Source organism: Mytilus edulis, chromosome 12 (genome assembly GCF_963676685.1).
Source record: "Mytilus edulis chromosome 12, xbMytEdul2.2, whole genome shotgun sequence".
Lineage (NCBI taxonomy): Eukaryota > Metazoa > Mollusca > Bivalvia > Mytilida > Mytilidae > Mytilus > Mytilus edulis.
The window spans coordinates 19,346,553-19,366,376 of NC_092355.1; the positions used below are offsets into that span (position 1 = coordinate 19,346,553).

General features: G+C 32.6%; 1 protein-coding gene across 1 annotated transcript; it reads left to right on the forward strand.

Moving 5' to 3' along the window:
- Positions 1–3,039: 3,039 nt before the first annotated feature.
- On the forward strand, positions 3,040–4,725 carry LOC139497492 (uncharacterized). The gene has a single exon (XM_071285720.1). It carries the CDS (start codon positions 3,040–3,042, stop codon positions 4,723–4,725), a length of 1,686 nt encoding a protein of 561 aa, XP_071141821.1.
- The last annotated feature ends 15,099 nt before the right edge of the window (positions 4,726–19,824 follow it).

Below are 19,824 nucleotides of genomic sequence, written 5' to 3' on the forward strand. Positions count from 1 at the left end.
CAGGGCTCCAATCTAAAAAAAACAGAAGGGTTCAGATGATCAAGTTCTTTGAAGGAGAAAGGGGAAACTATAATGGCACTGCTATATCATCTCAGAAATTATATAAGTTATTACCATCAGTATTACAAGGCTATGAAGGATGCCTTCACATCTCTTCTGGTATGGATACGTTTGACAAATTATGTATATAAAAAAAAATAAGTTCCTTTTGTGGCATAACTTTATTCATATAGATTTTTTCTCCTACATATCTTTATATATTGCTTTCTTTAGTTCAAATTGGAATCTCAGATAAGCATCTTGTACTTTAAAACCTTTCCTATCTGTTCTATGCCTCTGGTCGACATGTGTACTTCAGAATAATTCCTGACTGTCAGATGTATAGCAGAACTTTCACATAACTTCTTGATAAAACTGCTGTCCATCTCCCTTTTCGACCCTGCAGGCTGCAAACATAAAATCGAACAGGCTATTAAAGAGGGGTTGCAACCACATATTCGCCGTACAAACGGATCGGAACTACGAGCTCTTTCCCGGATCTGCCACTGGATTTATACATCAGATGCATCACAAAATATAAACATGTTATTAAATATTATACTAGAATATGAAATAAAGAAAAATATAAATCGAAAATGTTGAATTATAATTTATGTCTACGAAACCCAAAGTTCCAACTTAATTTGCCATGTTTTCGAATCATATCAAATGTTTTCATTGGTCTTCACATGTTAGAATAATTGGTGGTAGGTACGCCAGGCTGTGTTTATATCCTTTACACCAGTACCTTGAACAATTATTTTTAGGCGAAATAATACTGGTTTGTGCACCGATCATATTCACTGTAAAATATTCTTGCACATGCACACAGTTGCTTATAGTATCAATCATTTGCTTATCCGTGCTACACTACAAAAGTAGTGGTACTACAGATAGTGGAGGAAAGAATAAAGAAGAAGAAGGTTGTTGCATATTCTTCAGAGCTGTATCTTGAACTAATGAATTGAAAAAGAGGGGCTGGATATACGTACTAAACATTTGTCTGTATTTTCAACATATCTAACAAACACATGTGAGAAAAAATAGTTTTAGAATACGAAATATCTCTCTCATTCTGTAAACAGATATTGTAGGATTGTTAAGGTATTTTGGTGGTTTTAAAAGCCCCCCACTTTTTTTTTGTAATATATACCACAAAAAAACATTTAGTCAGGATAAAGAACTAATAAACGATAGTCCTATAATGTAAGGCTTCAGAGTTTCATTTCATTTACATTCAACATGTTTATCGGATTTTTTTTTACTACCAATGTTGAACCGTTATTTTTATCGGATTTTTTTTTAACTACCAATGTCGAACCGTTGAACCGTTCAACATTGAAAGATAACAAAAATTCGATAAAAAATGTTGAATGTAAATGATATGAACCTCCGGTCTTATATTAAAGGACAATATATAAGACCTCTCAGATTCATATCATTTACATTCAACGGTTTTATCGGATTTTTTTTTATTACTATGAACCGTTCAACATCAATAGTAAAAAAAAAAATCCGATATAAAAAAATAAAACGTTGAATATAAGTGATATGAACCTCCGAAGTCTTATATAATAGCACTACGGTAAATAGAATAATTGAAATTCAGTTAATTGAGTGTGGGAGGCTATTTTAATCCACTTTATGAGTGTGTATTATATAATGTTACAATGTAACAAACCTATCGAACACACCGTGAAAAATAACATTATCTCCCCTGGAAATGCTTAACAACAAGATACAAAAAGCTGCTACCTTTTTTTGCCCTATATCACATAGTTATGAAAACACATTACATATATAGGGAATACTGTGCTTGTGTACACGTTTGAATGTGTAGGTGGCACACTCAGAACGATCGTCTCTAGATTTTTTTTTTAAATTCGTCCCACACTTTCCGGGTTCACGTAGCAACACGTTTCTTTCCTTACCAGCTATTACTGATTATGAATAAATCCAAAACATGCATTTATCCCAAAGCAACAACTATTAAACAACTCACCTATACCAATGGTGATCGTCTAATTCCTACCTGATTCTTTTAATCGTACCTTTCTTGACGACACCCATCGTTGTAGCGTCTACCATTGGAGGTAGCGAAATTACATGATTTGAGAGGAGAGCGAAATAAACAAAGGGAGCAATTTTATCGAACAGCATTCCGGACTGAACAGAATAGAGAATAATGGATCATAAAAATAGTGAAACAAGGAAAATGGCGTACTGAAATAGATAACATAGATACAATTCATCATTTGACAAATTAGGAATAAAGACAAAATATCTTAAAAAATTGAATAACAAAGAAATGAATGGGTCATAAGGAAGGCACATATTCTCCAGAATATCGTTTACGTATTTACGACAGTTTTAATCCCAAAACAGATGATAAAATGTCTGTACCCAGTCAGAGTATTACAATTGTTATCAATTCGTTTTATGATTGATGTGTTATAGTGTTTGGTTTTGCAATTTGTGTAGGGAACATTTAACTTCAAAATGTCTTTTACAACAAAAAATTTTTTTTTTGAGTAAAATCACTTACGGATCAGACTATTTGCTAGAATGTGTTAGTACGGAATATTATCAAAGAAAGAGTAGTATTATCAAGCAACGGCAATTTTGACAATTTCAGGAGTCAAAGTGAAAGTAAGGGCTTGATTTTTTGCAATTTGCAATTAACTGCTTCGCTTTTGCATTGACTGTTGTCATCTATAGGTATACAGTTTGGAAATTTTAAGCCATAGGCAATTTTTTTTCCGTTCAAGCGCATAATTGATAAATCAGTGTTAACGGTATGATGTTCTGTTTGTGAATAATATTTGCTGTATACATAAGATATGTATGAATGATATCTTGTTTTCAATTAACGTAATATATAATCTAGCATGTATTGTGAGTTTCTGACTGCAGATCAAGTGTTATGTAACTGATTTCAAATTGTGATATGAGTAAAACAAATGTCAGTTTTTACTTTATTTTCAGAAATGATAATATAAAATGGCATCACCAAGTAAGGACTTCTGTACTCTTTGTAAAGAGGATAACGTCACAACTGATGCAGTCACGTGGTGTACAGAATGCGATGTCTTCCTGTGTGTAGAATGTGAGAAACATCATAAAAGGTCTCAAACATCTAAAGACCATAAAACAATATCAGCTGAGAATTATCATGAATTGCCTTCATTTATAAAAGCGACTAGCAATCTGTGTAAAATCCATGGCAAAAAATTTGAACTGTACTGTTCTTTTCACGCTTGCGCCTGTTGTGTACATTGTACCACAGATAAACATAAATCATGTCAGACCATGAAGCCGTTGTCGGAAATTCTTAAACAAGTCAAATCATCAGCAGCGGTTCGTCTCCTTGAAAAAGATGTGAAGGATCTGAATGAAAATTTTGATGATATAATGGAATATTTAAGAAATAGAATAAGTACAAATGCAAAGCAGAAAACCGAGGCAATTCAGAGTATCCGATTAATGCGTAAGTCCATCGATGATCACCTAAATAAACTAGAACAACAACTTCTTAAAGATCTAGAAACTGAACATTCAAAATTGAAATTTAAAATGGAAACACTCTTGCGCGAAGCAGATAAACGAGCAAAACAGATTAGGAAATTGCAAAACGAATTTTCAAATATGACAAAATATGCAACTGAACTTCAAACTTACGTTTGTCTAACAGAAATCGAAAAAATCACATCAAAAGAGGCAAACTACATAGAATATATAAAGCGTGGTCCTGATTTAAACGAACTTAACTTTCATGTGACAATGTCACCTACTCTTGCGTCCATTCTACGTGATGTCGAATCATTTGGAAAAATTACAGTTGACACACGTCCATGTAATGTTGTGGCAAATGCGGGAAGGACAGATCAAGCTCAGCATTTACCTCCTATTCCAACGATAGGTCAAATAAAGCCATCGTTTTCAAACACTCTCAAAGTGCTACATTATGTAGGAGGAATGCTTTTTGTCGATAGTTGCATACTATCTGATGGCAATTGTGTCGTTCTTGATGCAGTTCGAAAGAGTTTGCTAATGTTTAGAAATGATGGGACATTCATCAGTTGTATTTTGTCATTTAAAAAGAAACCTACCAGTGTTTGTTTTGTTAAAAATGGTACAATGGCCGTTTCCTTTTATAAGTCGTGTGCAGTGGCCCTGGTTGATATAGAACAAAGTAAGGTTATCAGAGATTTTGAATTTTCTCATCCATGTGGTGGTATTTCAAGTGATGGTCAAGTGATGGTCATAGCAAAGCCTACAACAAAAAATTTCATTGTCATGAACCTTCAAGACTATTCAACGAAAAAATTGAGAGGAATTAATCTTCACCATATTTCAATGTTCATGGGAAATATCTACGGCACAAACTTATGGAAAAACACGGTAAGCTGCTACAAACTGTGTGGAGAAATGCTTTGGACATATAAGAGCCAGGACATTGATAAACCACTCGGAATTGCATTAGATAAAAACGGGTTTATTTATGTTGCTTGTAGGAATAGTAATAACATAGTAGTCGTTGCGCCTGATGACAAATCAAGCAGGGCAGTATTAAATCAGGATAATGGAATTATGAATCCGCGATCAATATCTATTGATAATGAATCTGGAATAATGTTAGTTACAAGTCAAACCGATGGTGTGGATGCGTTACTTTTTAAACTCTGAATCCCAAGAATTAATTTCTTTCCATGTATGGAGCTACAGTAAAGATTATTATGTATAAAATATCTACAACAATGTTAAACTATTGAAACTATTAGAGACTCTGAATAATAAACTGTTATCACAGAGATATGTCTCACTTTTTGGTGGAATTTTGATTATGTAAATGTTGAATTTAAAATAGCATTATTTAACGTGTAACATAAGTTCGCCAAATTTTTAAAGTCAATGAACCATGACTTAGGTACATGGCTGAACAATTTCCATGTACATGAGATGCTTCAATGCTAATAAAACTGCATACCAAATATCATTGATCATTGACTTTAAACCAACAAATGCCTTCCTTTATCTAGATCGTAAAAGCTGTCACAGTAGACATTTGTTTGCAGGGTTTATCAAGGGCGAAGTAATCAGATACATTAGAACAACAAATAATGATGTTGATTTACAATATATTTGGTTACAGTTCAGATCGAACTTTATAAAGAGAGGATACAAGGGGATTGAAATCGAAAAGTACATAACTGAGGCATTATCATGTAATAGATCTGATTTAATAAGAAAAAAGGCCAAACAAAACACAAAGGAAATTCCTTTAGTATTGGCAACGAAATTTAATCCATGCATTCATAAATTAAAACAATGCATTAGTAAACATTGGGACCTACTAAAACAGGATGCAGTTTGCAACGAAATATTTTAGAGCAAACCAATAATAGCTTATAAAAAGCATAAAAATATTGCAGATCTATTGATAGTTATCAAAGGTACCAGGATCATAATTTAGTACGCCAGACGCGCGTTTCGTCTACATAAGACTCATCAGTGACGCTCATATCAAAATATTTATAAAGCCAAACAATTACAAAGTTGAAGAGCATTGAGGATCCAAAATTCCAAAAAGTTGTGCCAAATACGGCTAAGGAAATCTATGCCTGGAATAAGAAAATTCTTAGTTTTTCGAAAAATTTAAACTTTTGTTAACAGGAAATTTAAAAAAAAATGACCACATTATTGATATTCATGTCAACACCGAAGTGTTGACTACTGGGCTGGTGATACACTCGGGGAAGAAACGTCCACCAGCAGTGGCATCGACCCAGTGGTGTAAATAGTTAGGTACCAGGATTATAATTTAGTACGCCAGACGACAACGACAAAATTAAAATAAATTGATAAAGGTAAATCCGTGATGATGGCGGGCGTACAATGCACAAACCCTTTCATAAATGTTATACATTTATCATTAGCATATAATACAAAAACCGCCAAAACATTATATTAATGTCGGATTGATGTAAAGCAATTGCAAGTCTAGTAATACTAGCATCATGTGATCAATATTTTGTAATATAGTTACAATGACATACTTATAGTATGTATACGGAGTCTTCCGAATAAGATTGTGTGCTATCGGAATTCGGATTGATGTTGGAATACGTGGATGTTAGGCGTCACTTTTATACAAAATTATAAGTCGTTCTCTTGAAGCAAACCTAAACACAAACATAAACTTGTAAACTATGTAAAAGTTTCAGTCTATGAACCATGAAGTGGAGATGGAGCTATATAATCTTTATTGAAACAAAACTTACAAACACCAATAAATTTGCATACCAAATATCATTGACTTAATATTAGTATTTATTCTAAAATTTATGTAAATACAAACTTATACATGTAAACTAAACAAAGTCAATTGACCATGACTGACGGGACAGATATTCTCCATAGCAATGGTATATGCTAATGCTTATACATCTAAATACCGATTAACATTGGTCTTCCACTAATGGTTCCCCTTGAACTGATCTAATCACAGGCTAAAACATGCCAATAAGCAACGTTTCAAAGTCAATAGACCATGACTAAGAGGGAGGAGTCAAAGAGTCTCCATTAAAATGAGATATGCGAATGCTTAAACAACTGCATACCAAATACTAGTATCATTGACCTACCACTAATGGTTACCTAAAAACTGACTTGACCAATCACAAACTGATAAATGTAAATTAAGCAAAAGTTTCAAAGTCTATAGATCAAGACTGTGGGACTCCATTTAAGCAAAAATTTCAAAGTCAATAGATTAAGACTGGAGGACAGGGCCGAATAATCTCCATGGAAATGAGATGTGCACCAGCTGATACAACTGCATACCAAATATGATTGACCTACAATTGCGATTGACCACAAACTAGACGTAATCACAAAGAAATACTTTGTTGACGCCAACCCGGGAAAAAGCATATATCTATTGTTTAATATTTCACAGTGGTATCTTACTTTTACTTTGTTAAAACCTGTTTATTCTTTCGACCTTTATTATTTATCCCTTACAATTTTTAAATACTATGTTTTTGCATTCAGGTATCGCAGATCAAATTTATTCGTTCATTGTGTGTAAATTTGCGTTTTTTGATTGAGTTAAGCCTTCCAATTGATATTTTATAGTGTGTTTTTTCTATGTTGTGATATTATATTATTGTTTCAGAAAAGGGGGAAGGTTTGGTACCATTAAAACGTTTAATCCGACTGCAAATCCTTGCATCTGTCCTAAGTCAGGAATCTGAGGTACAGTAGTTTTCGTCTGTTTATGTAGTGTTTCTCGTTTCTCGTTTTAATACAGAATAGGCAGTTGCACAATAACTTTGAAGTTCAAGTTTGCTGACAAAATTAATGGTAATAATTTAGTAAGAGTTCCCGTTAAGCATTTGGAAAACCAAGCTCTAAAGATTGACACAGCATGGGTATTGATAGACCAATTTAATTTTCTCAAATCTGATTGGTAAACAGTGGCGGATCCAGAAATTTTGATAAGTGGAGGCCCACTGACTGACCTAAGAGGGGGCTCGCTCCAGTCACGCTTCAGTAATTCCCTATTTAAGCAACCAAATTTTTTCCCAAAAAGGCGGGGCCCAGGCCCTCATGCCCCCCCCCCCCCCCCCCCCCTATATCCGCCTCTGTTAAAAACGACAATTCTTATAGATATCGTTAATATCGTCAACAAATAAACCAACCAAAGATCTTCTCTAGAATATTTTAGGAGATAAAGCACCTTACATTTACTTACAATTTGACAAATTCCATGTATTGATAACTTATAACTCTTCTGAGGAATTGCCATGACATGCAAAGTATCAAATTTAGAACCCCGTGATATTTGACTTTGTACTAAATTTCATGTTTATGAACAAAGGACCTCATAGCAAAAGAATACAAAAAGAAAAATAGCTCTATATGTGTGGTTATATTTATTCGGTTCAATGACACTTCATCACTAAATACGAACATATATGGCTTAGATCGAAATGGGATGAGACAAAAAAAAAAGGATTAAAAACACTACTTTTCTATTATTTTTATAAATTTCCTCTTATATGCTAAATCTGACCATGACGTTAGATTATTAATTTTGGGTCCTCTTTTAAATTGGCCCACAGGATCCAAAATCTAACTTTTTTTAGTTAAAAAAAATGAATTCTTGAGGTTTTGATAGGCTTAATCTAAACGTGTGTTCAATTTTTTTTCAAATTTTGGCTCATTTTTCAAGTTTGTGGGGTCCAAACTGTCCAGAAGTAAATTCTTTCATTAAGAATTTCAACAACAAAAAATAATATTTTGGGTTTCTGTGGCATGTTGCATCTAACCGTGTATTTAAATTTGGGATTTTTGGCCAAGTTATCGAAATAGTCCACATTTAGGTCCAAAGCGTCTAAAATTCAACATTTTTTTTTACTTCATCAAAAAAGAATTTTAACTTGAATGTTGTGTACATACTAATCCAAACAGTGCAGGGTTCGACCTCTGGTGTTGCATCAAGCTGCGCGTTACGGATAATTTTATTTAGTTTTTGTTTGTATCAAGGGTGCTGTACATCACGTACCAATGTAATTATATCATTGCATACATCTTGGACAGAATATTTAACCCCACACAACTTGATTTAGATTCACGCAATAATGACTTTGAATAATCATTTATATATACTAAAATCTCTGTGTTGTTATCCAATCACAAACCTCGACACATTTGTAATTCGTAATATATTGTGTTATTTTCTCAGATATAACATGAGAATAGTTTTAATGACTTTTTCTTCTTAATATGAATAATTCATGACATTACCATCTTACAAATGTAAAAAAAGTGTTCCAAATCTAGATCGCCCTCTAGAAACTTTTATAGCCTTCTTTCACACCGTCATCATCCGCTAGGATTATATAACATTAGAACTATTCCCTTTTCACTGCCTGTTAAATTTCAAAAATGGTTGAGACATTATGCACTTGACAGTTGATGCATAAATACATTTTCTCCAATGCGCAGACTTGCGATGTACCTCTATCCCGTCTCTTAAACTAGTAGGATTGGAACTATTATATGAGAAAAAGAGGAAATTCCTTTCTATTCAGGTTACCAATAGAGGAATTGATACAATCAACATCAACAACGTTAAACATCATAAGGACGTAACATCTAAAATATCACTTTTGTTTCAAAATCAATCTGTTCCTAATGTATCGTACAATTTCATTAAAAGCATTCCCCCAAAACTTTAACTTTAACAAGAATTGTAGGACTTTGCTATTGAATAACACCTCATGAACTCTCTGGCATGTGACTTTTCCCACTCGTGGTATCATCTATATCCTTTTAACGTATTCTCCAATTTTGTTTAAAGAAATGAGATACTTTTCGTTTCTGAATCGTATATAAATGTTCTATCATGCTAATCGGTGTATTTGAACCGAAATTATGTTGGGTAAACAGTCATGATGTATGTAAGAGATATCTGTAATTCAATCATTATCTAAACCATTGCATTATATAAAGGTTTAATGACACATATATTGGACATTTTACTTCCGTCTTCCAATTCCGTTCCAAAAACAAACATACATAGTTATCAGGGTAAGAATTACTTTAAATCATTTTGACTTAATGAATTGATACATTGTAAAACCTTTTGTAACTACGACTGATAATATAAAAATGAGTATCACACTGATGTTATGTTTTTAAGCGTTTGATTTTGACATTTGATTATGGACATTCCGTTTTGAATTTTACTCAGTGCTCAGTATTTTTGTGATTTTACTTTTTATTCAAGTCGGGATTCAAGCTTGAACAATGGTTCTGATAAGATTAATAGTTTCAAAAACACCTACATTTGAAAACATATCGATTTTGATCAGACTGAATGTTTATAGAATGCTACTGATGGTAGACATTTTGATCCTGAGAATATAACACGCCCACAAGTCAGCACTTTTGTGTTGTCATAAAATATCATGTATCTATCAAAAAAGACAAAATGAAAGAATTGGTAAAGTCTGTTCTATCAAAAATAAATTGCAAGCGTAGATACAAGTCTATCTTGTCTTGTTTTTTTAATATAAGTTGTATTTTGTACAAAATAGACTGGTGCCTACAAAAAATCACTGAAAAATGATATTTCGAAGATACTTTACTTCTTGAGATGACAACATATTTGTAACGTTTGGTGAAACAATTGGGATATTACACTGTATAGATGATGTCCTCATACGAATAACTTTGGTCACCTTTTTAACCTTTTAAACGATTTACTTGGTTATTACAAAATATATGAGCAGACATTCGGTGGTCGTTTATATATCGGAAATTCCAATATAAAATGACATGTAATGATTTAATGGTTAATAACCAATGACAGAAAGTTTGAACTGCACTGTTTTGTTCACTGCTTTTATCATGTTTATGGAAAGACAGATTAAAACCTATCCATCTCATGACCGGGAATAATATCTTTTAAGTTTAGAAACCAAAAGCCAACTTTTGTCATCATTTTCCGCAAAATAAATTTTCCCCCTCTGTTCAAAAACTCGGTATTTTGTAACTTTCTCATTTGGTTAAATTCCTTAATTCATATGCATTTGCTTTGCTTTGGGAATGAATATTTTTCATCGGATAATTATACAGTCTTTCCTATTTATTATTATTATTATTATTAAGTTATAGTTCAAACTTGAATCGTTTCTTTTTTTGAATATTCTCACAATACTTTATGATTTTATAGTATCGTCTAGCATTTTAAACAAGCTTCAAGTTATCTTGTTTACTTCTCAGATAAGTGTTCCAGAACTTGGACATTTTATTCCCTGTATATCATTCTTTCTTTTTACACACAATAAGTGCCAGAGTAGAATTACATATTTACTTCAGTTGTGTTAGGTAACAATTCACCATATACTCTATACGATAAAAAAAAGAATATACTTCATTAAAAATTAAGGGGCTTTCAAGGGGAAATGCCAATTTAATTATAATAGACATACATGTGTAAATTTTTCTGTTCAAACAGAAAGTGAATACTCATTTCCGGAAGATTTGGTAAACAACAAATTATGACTTTGACCTTAACGCGGATGCATAATTATAAGAATTTTTCTTGAACGATATATTAACTATGTCATGTTAAATTAAATTTGTAACTGTCTGTTTAATGTTATATTTGTAATTTTCATCGGATTTTGTCAAATGTGTTGACGTCTTTTCTATTATATTCATGTGTTATGGTAAAGAAAATTAATCACCGCCATCATTTATTAGATTTGATTTTGTTCAACGTAATCTGTACTATGTTTTACATTTGAAGTTAGATTCAAAACAAACATGACATAGCTATATAATATAGTTAATTGCTACCTTAGTTTGCTATTAATAAGTATTAAAATGTGCATTGTTATTAAATGTAATATCAGTATTTAGTTCAAATATAATCTTAAATCAATCCTTATTCTATCTTATTCATTCAAATGTGACGTCATTTCTCATTTTTTAATGAGCTGTTTTGCAATTTCAAATATGACGTCACTTGGCGTTGAGGTTTTGACTTATTCGGATGTGTCTATTGTTTGTGTTACATTCTGTCGGGTTATGTAATGTATTTCGGTTGTTTCCTGTAATTAGTTAATACTTCAGTTTTGTCATGTATATCTTTAGTATAGTCCTTTTATAAAATTTACTGTTTGCAAAAGTATAAATTATTCTAAATAATAGGGATGTCTTGGTACCTAACAGAAAACCCTGGCCGTTTTTGGCACAACTTTTTTGAACTGTTGGTCCTCGATTCTGTTCAACTTTGTACTTCTTTCGGCTTTCAAACTTTTGTATCTGGGCGTCTTGTGTGGACAAAATGCACTTCTGGCCTATTAAAATTTTAAACTTGTTGCCTTTTGTTAGCTATTATTCGTCTGTTTCTTTGTCAATTGTGTTCTCCTATTTATTTATAATGTAGTCCTGTAATGTTGTGTTGTCATTGTAATGGTATATTTCACGTGGCCATATAAGAGGGAGGTTTGGTATGCCACAAAAACCAGGTTCAACCCACCATTTTTTTCTTTAAAAATGTCCTGTATCAAGTCAGGAATAGGGCCATTGTTATATTATAGTTAGTTTGTGTGTGTGTTACATTTTAACGTTGTGTTTCCGTTGTGTCGTTTGTTTTCTCTTATTTTTGAGTGTGAATTCACATTACTATAAGACGTGTCACGGTAATGCTTAGTCCGTTTCTATGTGTGTTACATTTTAATGTTGTGTCGTTGTTCTCCTCTTATATTTAATGCGTTTCCCTCAGTTTTAGTTTGTTACCCCGATTTTTTTTTTCTATCGATTTATGAGTTTGGAACAGCGGTATACTACTGTTGCCTTTATTTAAAGGTTCACAAAATAGAAAATAATGAAAAGAGAAAAGTTGCAAGCTGGAAAATAGGATAGTTCATAATTTGCCAAAAAAATAAAAATGCATAAAATTGGGGAATACAGAAATGAATAAAAGACAATCCCTCTCTAGACAGCCATGCATTTATTTATAATGGATATGGATTGGGTGATCTCCCTTTGTACTTTCCGATGAGTATTTTCGTAAGTAAATGTTTGTTTATGTTTAATTTCATCCAGACATACTAATATACAAAGTAGCTTTAATATTTTGTAAATTATAAAAGTATGCATGTTTTATTACTTCGTTTATTTGATGAATAATCATTTACTGAATATCTCTTCAACACCACATCTTTTGATATATTTTTGAAAGTGATGGTTTCTTTTAATCACTTGGTCATGTGTTGCTTTTGTGTGTATAATGTCACTTTTGTGTTACTGATACTGATTCCGGTTTCCCTTATCACATTAAAGTGGGATATTACGAATTTTTCAGAGGTTATGGGTTGAATCGATGGCTTTTGAAAACAGGCAGTGTAACATTGTCATCCTTCTCTTACATACAGGTCGCAGTCATCCATTGATTCCACTCAAGCTTAATTTTTGGAATAACTAATTTTAATTTATTTCATTTGACTTGCACTAATTTTCTTCTTGATTTGATTTAGTAACATTTCGTTTTTGAACTTAACTTTTTTTTAAATTTCATCTGACGATGTTTTATTGCATTTTTTCTTTTGTTTTTGCTAATGTGGTATGTCTATATGCATTTTAGTTTTTCTTTGTTGGAATTTTTGTTTGTTTTATAGTGATAAAGACTGTGATACAATGTGGAATACTGTATCAGTATTTATGACATTTTTACCTATTATGTCTGTTTGATTTGTTCACCCATCGTCAATATAATGGAATGCTATGCGACTGTCATACGCGTGAGAGGTTTAGCTAGCTATAAAACCAGATTTAATGCACGATTTTCTACTTTAGAAAATGCCTGTACCAAGACAGGGATATGACAGTTATTCATTCACTGTGTTTGGGCTTTTTATTTTGCCTATGCTTAGGGACTTTCCGTTTAGAAGTTTCCTCGGCGTTCGGTATTTTTGTTATTTTACTTTTTACTTCATTATTGTGCATTTATCTATAAATTGATGAGTTCTATTTCATTCAAGTCTCTGTTCAGACATCTTCTAATAACAGGTGTCCCGATGTTACTATATAATAAAGAACTGGGCATTATACGTTACGCGAGGTTTCGGCATCGATCCCCTTTTGTTACAGATATATTTTGCTAATGTGTTACCTTTAAAGAGGTAATTTACTTCAAATTTCATATAAAACCAATCTGATTTGAATAAAATAACTGTACGGATCAAACGTTTTGCTTATATTTTAATCCACGTAAATGTAAATGGACCATTATATTCAAACAATCACATTTTGTTTTCTATTTCCATAGATTAAGTGAAACTGCTGATGGTTTTTGTTTTTGGCTTATTGCTATTGTTTTGCTTACAGTTTAGTCGATGATAAGTTTGGTTTTTGGACTTCTTAAATCATTACCTTTTTTTATCATCCAGTTTATGGTAAACAAAATAGATTATATAATATGATAATGGAAATGGGGAATGTGTCAAAGAGACAACAACCCGACCAAAGAGCAGACAACAGCCTAAACATGAATTGGTCTTCAACACAGCGAGAAAATCTCACACCAAGTGGTGTGATCAGCTGGCCCATAAACAAAAACGTTCAATAGTTCAGTAATAATGGATGTCATACTTAACTACGAAATATACAAATGAATAAAAATTAAAACTCATACAAGACGAACAAAGACTAGAGGCTTTTGACTTGGGATATGCGTAAATATGCGTCTGGATTAAACATGTTTTGTGAGATCTCAACCCTCAACTCATACCTCTGGTCTATGTAGAAAAACAAACACAGAGTTATAGGCACAGTAAAACTCAGTTTAAAAGACGTCCGAGTCCGATGTCAGAATATGAAACAACAAAAATAAAACTAAGCAAAATGACAATGATACATAAATTAATAAGATACTACTAGATTTTTTTTATTATTCAACAGTATATTGCATGCTGTTAACAATTTACTATACTAGTCCAGCATTCTAGTGAAGGGTCTCTTTATTTTTACAAGAATGTACCATGACGTCATCAACGTTTTTTCATGCTTTACGCCGGTTTAAAATGGAATTTAGAATTAAATTATAACAAATGACTGTAATAATTTTTGTGCCTATTCGAATTAACATAAAAAATGTGGTGCACACTTTAAATATCCCGCTACGCTCGTTATTCAGTGTGCACCACATTTTTAATGTTATTTCCTCATAGGGAGAAAAATTTACAGTCATTCCGTAAATAATATATTACAATTCATCTAAATAAAGGCAACAGTAGTATACCGCTGTTAAAACTCATAAATCCATGGACAAAAAACAAAATCGGGGTAACAAACTAAAACTGAGGGAAGCGCATTAAATATAAGAGGAGAACAACGACACAACACTACAACGTAACACACACAGAAACGGACCAAGCATCAGATAAAATCCCACGAGAATAATAAATATAACATCAAAACCAAATACATGAATTTGGGATAGACAATTACCGTGACACGTCTTATCGCAATGTCAATTTACATTCAAAAATAGAGAAAACAAACGACGCAACGTTAAATTGTAACACACACAGAAACGAACTGTAATATAACAATGGCCATATTCCTGACTTGGTACAGGACATTTTTAAAGGAAAATATGGTGGGTTGAACCTGGTTTTGTGGCATGCCAAGCCTCTCCTTTTATAGCCATGTGAAATATAACATTAAAATGACAACTCAACACCACAGGACTACAATATAAATACATTGGAGAACACAATTGACAAAGAAACACACGAACAACAGCCAACAAAAGGCAACAAGTTCAAAATTTTAATACGCCAGAAGTATAAAATTGAGAATGGAAATGGGAAATGTGCCAAAGAGACAACAACCCGACCATAGAAAAAAAACAACAGCAGAAGGTCACCAACAGGTCTTCAATGTAGCGAGAAATTCCCGCACCCGGAGGCGTCCTTCAACTGGCCCTTAAACAAATATATACTAGTTCAGTGATAATGAACGCCATACTAATTTCCAAATTGTACACAAGAAACTAAAATTAAAATAATACAAGACTAACAAAGGCCAGAAGCTCTTGACTTTGGACAGGCGCAAAAATGCGGCGGAGTTAAACATGTTTGTGAGATCTCAACCCTCCCCCTATACCTCTAGCCAATGTAGAAAAGTAAACGCATAACAATACGCACATTAAAATTCAGTTCAAGAGAAGTCCGAGTCTGATGTCAGAAGATTTAACCAAAGAAAATAAACAAAATGACAATAATACATAAATAACAACAGACTACTAGCAGTTAGCTGACATGCCAGCTCCAGACTTCAATTAAACTGGCTGAAAGATTATGATTTCATCATATGAACATCAGGCACAATCCTTCCCGTTAGGGTTTTAGTATCATACCATCATAACATATATGTGAAGAACATAACCCGTGTCATGCCAACAACTGGTTTTTGAATAAATGTGTTTAGTTCCGATGCAAAGACCCTATAAGTGAATCAATATTAACGCCAAAATATTCAATCTTTAATGACCTGACAACAGTATCGTAACTTTATCCCTTCTTAATAAGTCTATTCAAAAGTTTTGTTAGTTTTTGAGGTGAATACTGACACCTTTGTGCTTTATAAAAAATATTTCCATAAAAAATTGGATGTGAAATACCTGAACGTATAAGAAGTCTGCATGTTGAGCTATATTTACGAATGATGTCCTTATACCGATGATATAATTAAGTAAATGTTTTGACTAGTTTGTGATATCGAAAACCCTGGTGTAATACTTTTTCAGTAATACATAAATTTCTCTCGTTAAAATCTAAAACATTGTTACATACACGAGCGAATCGTACAAGTTGAGATATATTTGTTTTGAAAGAACAAGTTTCCGGAATTAGTTCACGCTTTCCATTATCAATTTACTATTATTGTATTAATATCTCTTCCTGTTTTTGAAATTACCAGTTCAAATAATGATTTAAATATGATTAATATACGCTATTCACAGGTATGCATGAATACAAAAGTTGTTCCAAATCTGAAATAAATTAGTATGTAAATATTTTCTTCATTTTTTAACGATAAATAAAAACTGAGATACTACTAGCAGTTACTAACATGCCAGCTCCAGATCTCAATTAAACTGATTGAAATATTATGTCTGCATCATATGCGTATCAAGCCCTATCCCATTATAAAAATAGAGATATACTAAAGACATTTCGTTTTATTTTAGCTATATACCTCATCTGTTTTGTCTTGTGAGTTTCTTAATACCAAGTTTTAAATGAATATTAGAAAATATGTCAGTATTCCCTATATTTTCAGAAAAAATACATACAATGGCGTCGCCAAATAAGGACTTCTGTATTCTTTGTAAAGAGGATAACGTCACAAGTGATGTAGTCACGTGGTGTACAGAATGCGAGGTCTTCCTTTGTGTGGACTGTGAGAAACATCATCACAGGTCTAGAGTTTCTAAAGACCATAAAACAATATCGACTGAGAATTATCATGAATTGCCTTCATTTATAAAAGGGACGAGCAATCTATGTACAGTGCATGACAGAAAGTTTGAACTATACTGTTCTTTCCACGCATGCGCCTGTTGTGTCCATTGTGTCACCGATCAACATCAATCATGTCAGACCATGAAACAATTTCCCGAAATTCTTAAACAAGTCAAATGATCAGCTGTTGTTCCTCTCCTTGAAAAGGATCTGAATGATCTGAAAGAAAATATTGATGAGATAGTCGAATATTTGAGAAACAGAATAAGTACAAACACAAAGCAGAAAACCGAGGTGATTCAGACTATCAAATCCATGCGTCAATCCATCGATAATTATCTAAACCGACTAGAACAGCAACTTCTTGAAGATCTAGAAATTCAACATTCAAAATTGAAATCTGAAATGGAGACGCTATTGCACGAAGTGGATAAACGAGCCATGAAAATAAGGAAATTGCAAAACGAATTTTCAAATATGACTAAAAATGCAACAGAACTTCAAACCTATGTAGGTCTGAAAGAAATTGAGAAAATCACAACAATAGAGGCGAACTGCATAGAAGATTTAAAGCGTGGCTCTGATTTAAACGAACGTAACTTGCTTGTGATAACTTCACCCACTCTTGCATCCATTCTTCATGATGTCAAATCATTTGGAGATATCACAGTTGACACCCGTCCTTGTAATGTTAAGGCGAATACGAGAAGGAAAGATCAAGCTCAGTATTTAATTCCTGTTCCAACGATAGATCAAATAAAGCCATCGTTCTCAAAAATTCTATCAGTACCTACAGGAAAAACATTTCGTTTTGTTGATTGTTGCATTCTACCTAATGGTAATATAATAGCTCTTGGTATAGCTGATGACAAGGGTCATTCATATAATCTAGAGGTGCTTACAAATGATGGAATATTTATTCAAATTGTGTCATTTTAAGAGGAACCTGACAGTATTTGTTTTGTTAAAAATGATACAGTGGCCGTTTTCTTTTATAAGTCGTGTGCAGTGGCCCTGGTGGATATAGACCAAAGAAAGGTTATCAGAAATTTTAAATTTTCTCATCCATGTGGTGACGTTTCAAGTGATGGTCAAGTGATGGTCATAGCAAAGCCTACAACACAAAATGTCATTGTCATGAACCTTCAAGACGATTCAAATAAAATATTGAGAGGAATCAATCTTCACAATATTTCATTGGTCATGGGAACTATCTACGGCACCAACGTTATAAATAACACAGTAAGCTGCTACAAATTGAGTGGGGAAATGCTGTGGACATTTGAACTCAATGACCTTGAGGCACCATTAGGAATTGCATTAGATAAAAACGGATTTATTTTTGTTGCTTGCAGGGATAGTAATAAAATAGTTGTAATTTCGCCTGATGGCATATCAAATAGGACAATATTAAATCACGATAATGGAATCGAAGCTCCTTCCACGGTAGAATTTGATATGAAATCTGGAATAATGTTAGTTACAAGTCGAGCCGATGGTAAGGATGTGTTACTATTTAAACTCTGAATCCCAAGATTTAAATTCAATCTATATATGGAGCAACAGTAACATTATTATCGGAATATATTGTGCATTGCCCTATAGCTAGTGTACATTGAATCATTACCTATATTGTGATTTGTACCATTACCTATATTGTGAATTGTACCATTACCTATAGTGTAAATTGTTCCATTGCCTAAAGTGGATATTATATCATTGCCCATTGTGTATATTGAGTCATTACGTATAGTTAATATTACTCATTACCCTATAGTGTATATTATACCATACCCTATATTGTAAATTGTAATTACCTATATTGTAAATTGTACGATACCCTATATTGTATACTGAACCATCACCTATAGTGTTCGGTGAACCATTATCTATATTGCATATTCTGCCATTGCCTATATAGCTATTGTGTATAAAGAGTCATTATTTAAATTAATATAAATTATTACACTATAGTGTATATTGTGTCATTACCTTTAATGTTTATTGTACCATTACATATAGAGTATATTCTGTCATTGCCTATAGCTTATATTGTTCCATTGCGTATAGCTTATATTGTTCCATTGCGTTTAGTTTATAGTATTCCATTGCCTAGACTGTATATTGAGTCATTACCCAGAGTGTATATTGAGTCATTACCTTGAGTATATATTGTACCATTACTTAGAGTGTATTTTGTACCATTACCTATAGTGAATATTGTACCATTACCTATAATGTATATTGAACCATTACATAGAGAGTATATTCTGTCATTGCCTATAGCTTATATTGGTCCATTGCTTATAGTTTATAGTGTTCCATTGCCTATAATGAATATTGTACCATTATCTAAAGTGTATATTCTGCAATTGCCTATTGTGTATATAGAGTCATTATCTATAGTTAATATTACTCATTACGCTTTAATTTGTATTACACCATTACCGATATTGTCTATTTTAACAGTACATAAAGAGTATATTCTGACATTAGCTTGTATTGTTCCATTGCTTATGGTTTATAATGTTCCATTGCCTAAAAATCATATTGTTTCATTGCCTATAGTTTATGTTAAAGATAAGGCCTATTTCAAAGATTTCAAATACGAGAGTTGTTAGAATTTATCAAATGAAAGACCGACCGTATGGAAGTTTTCTTTGGGCAATCTTGACACCCCGAGTGTAAAAAAGTACAAATCACTTTGTACGTAATTTATTAACCAACAATATTG

What these genes read in the sequence shown, in the direction of transcription:
- LOC139497492 (XM_071285720.1), top strand. Translation starts at nt 3,040, where the DNA reads ATGGCATCACCAAGTAAGGACTTCTGTACTCTTTGTAAAGAGGATAAC.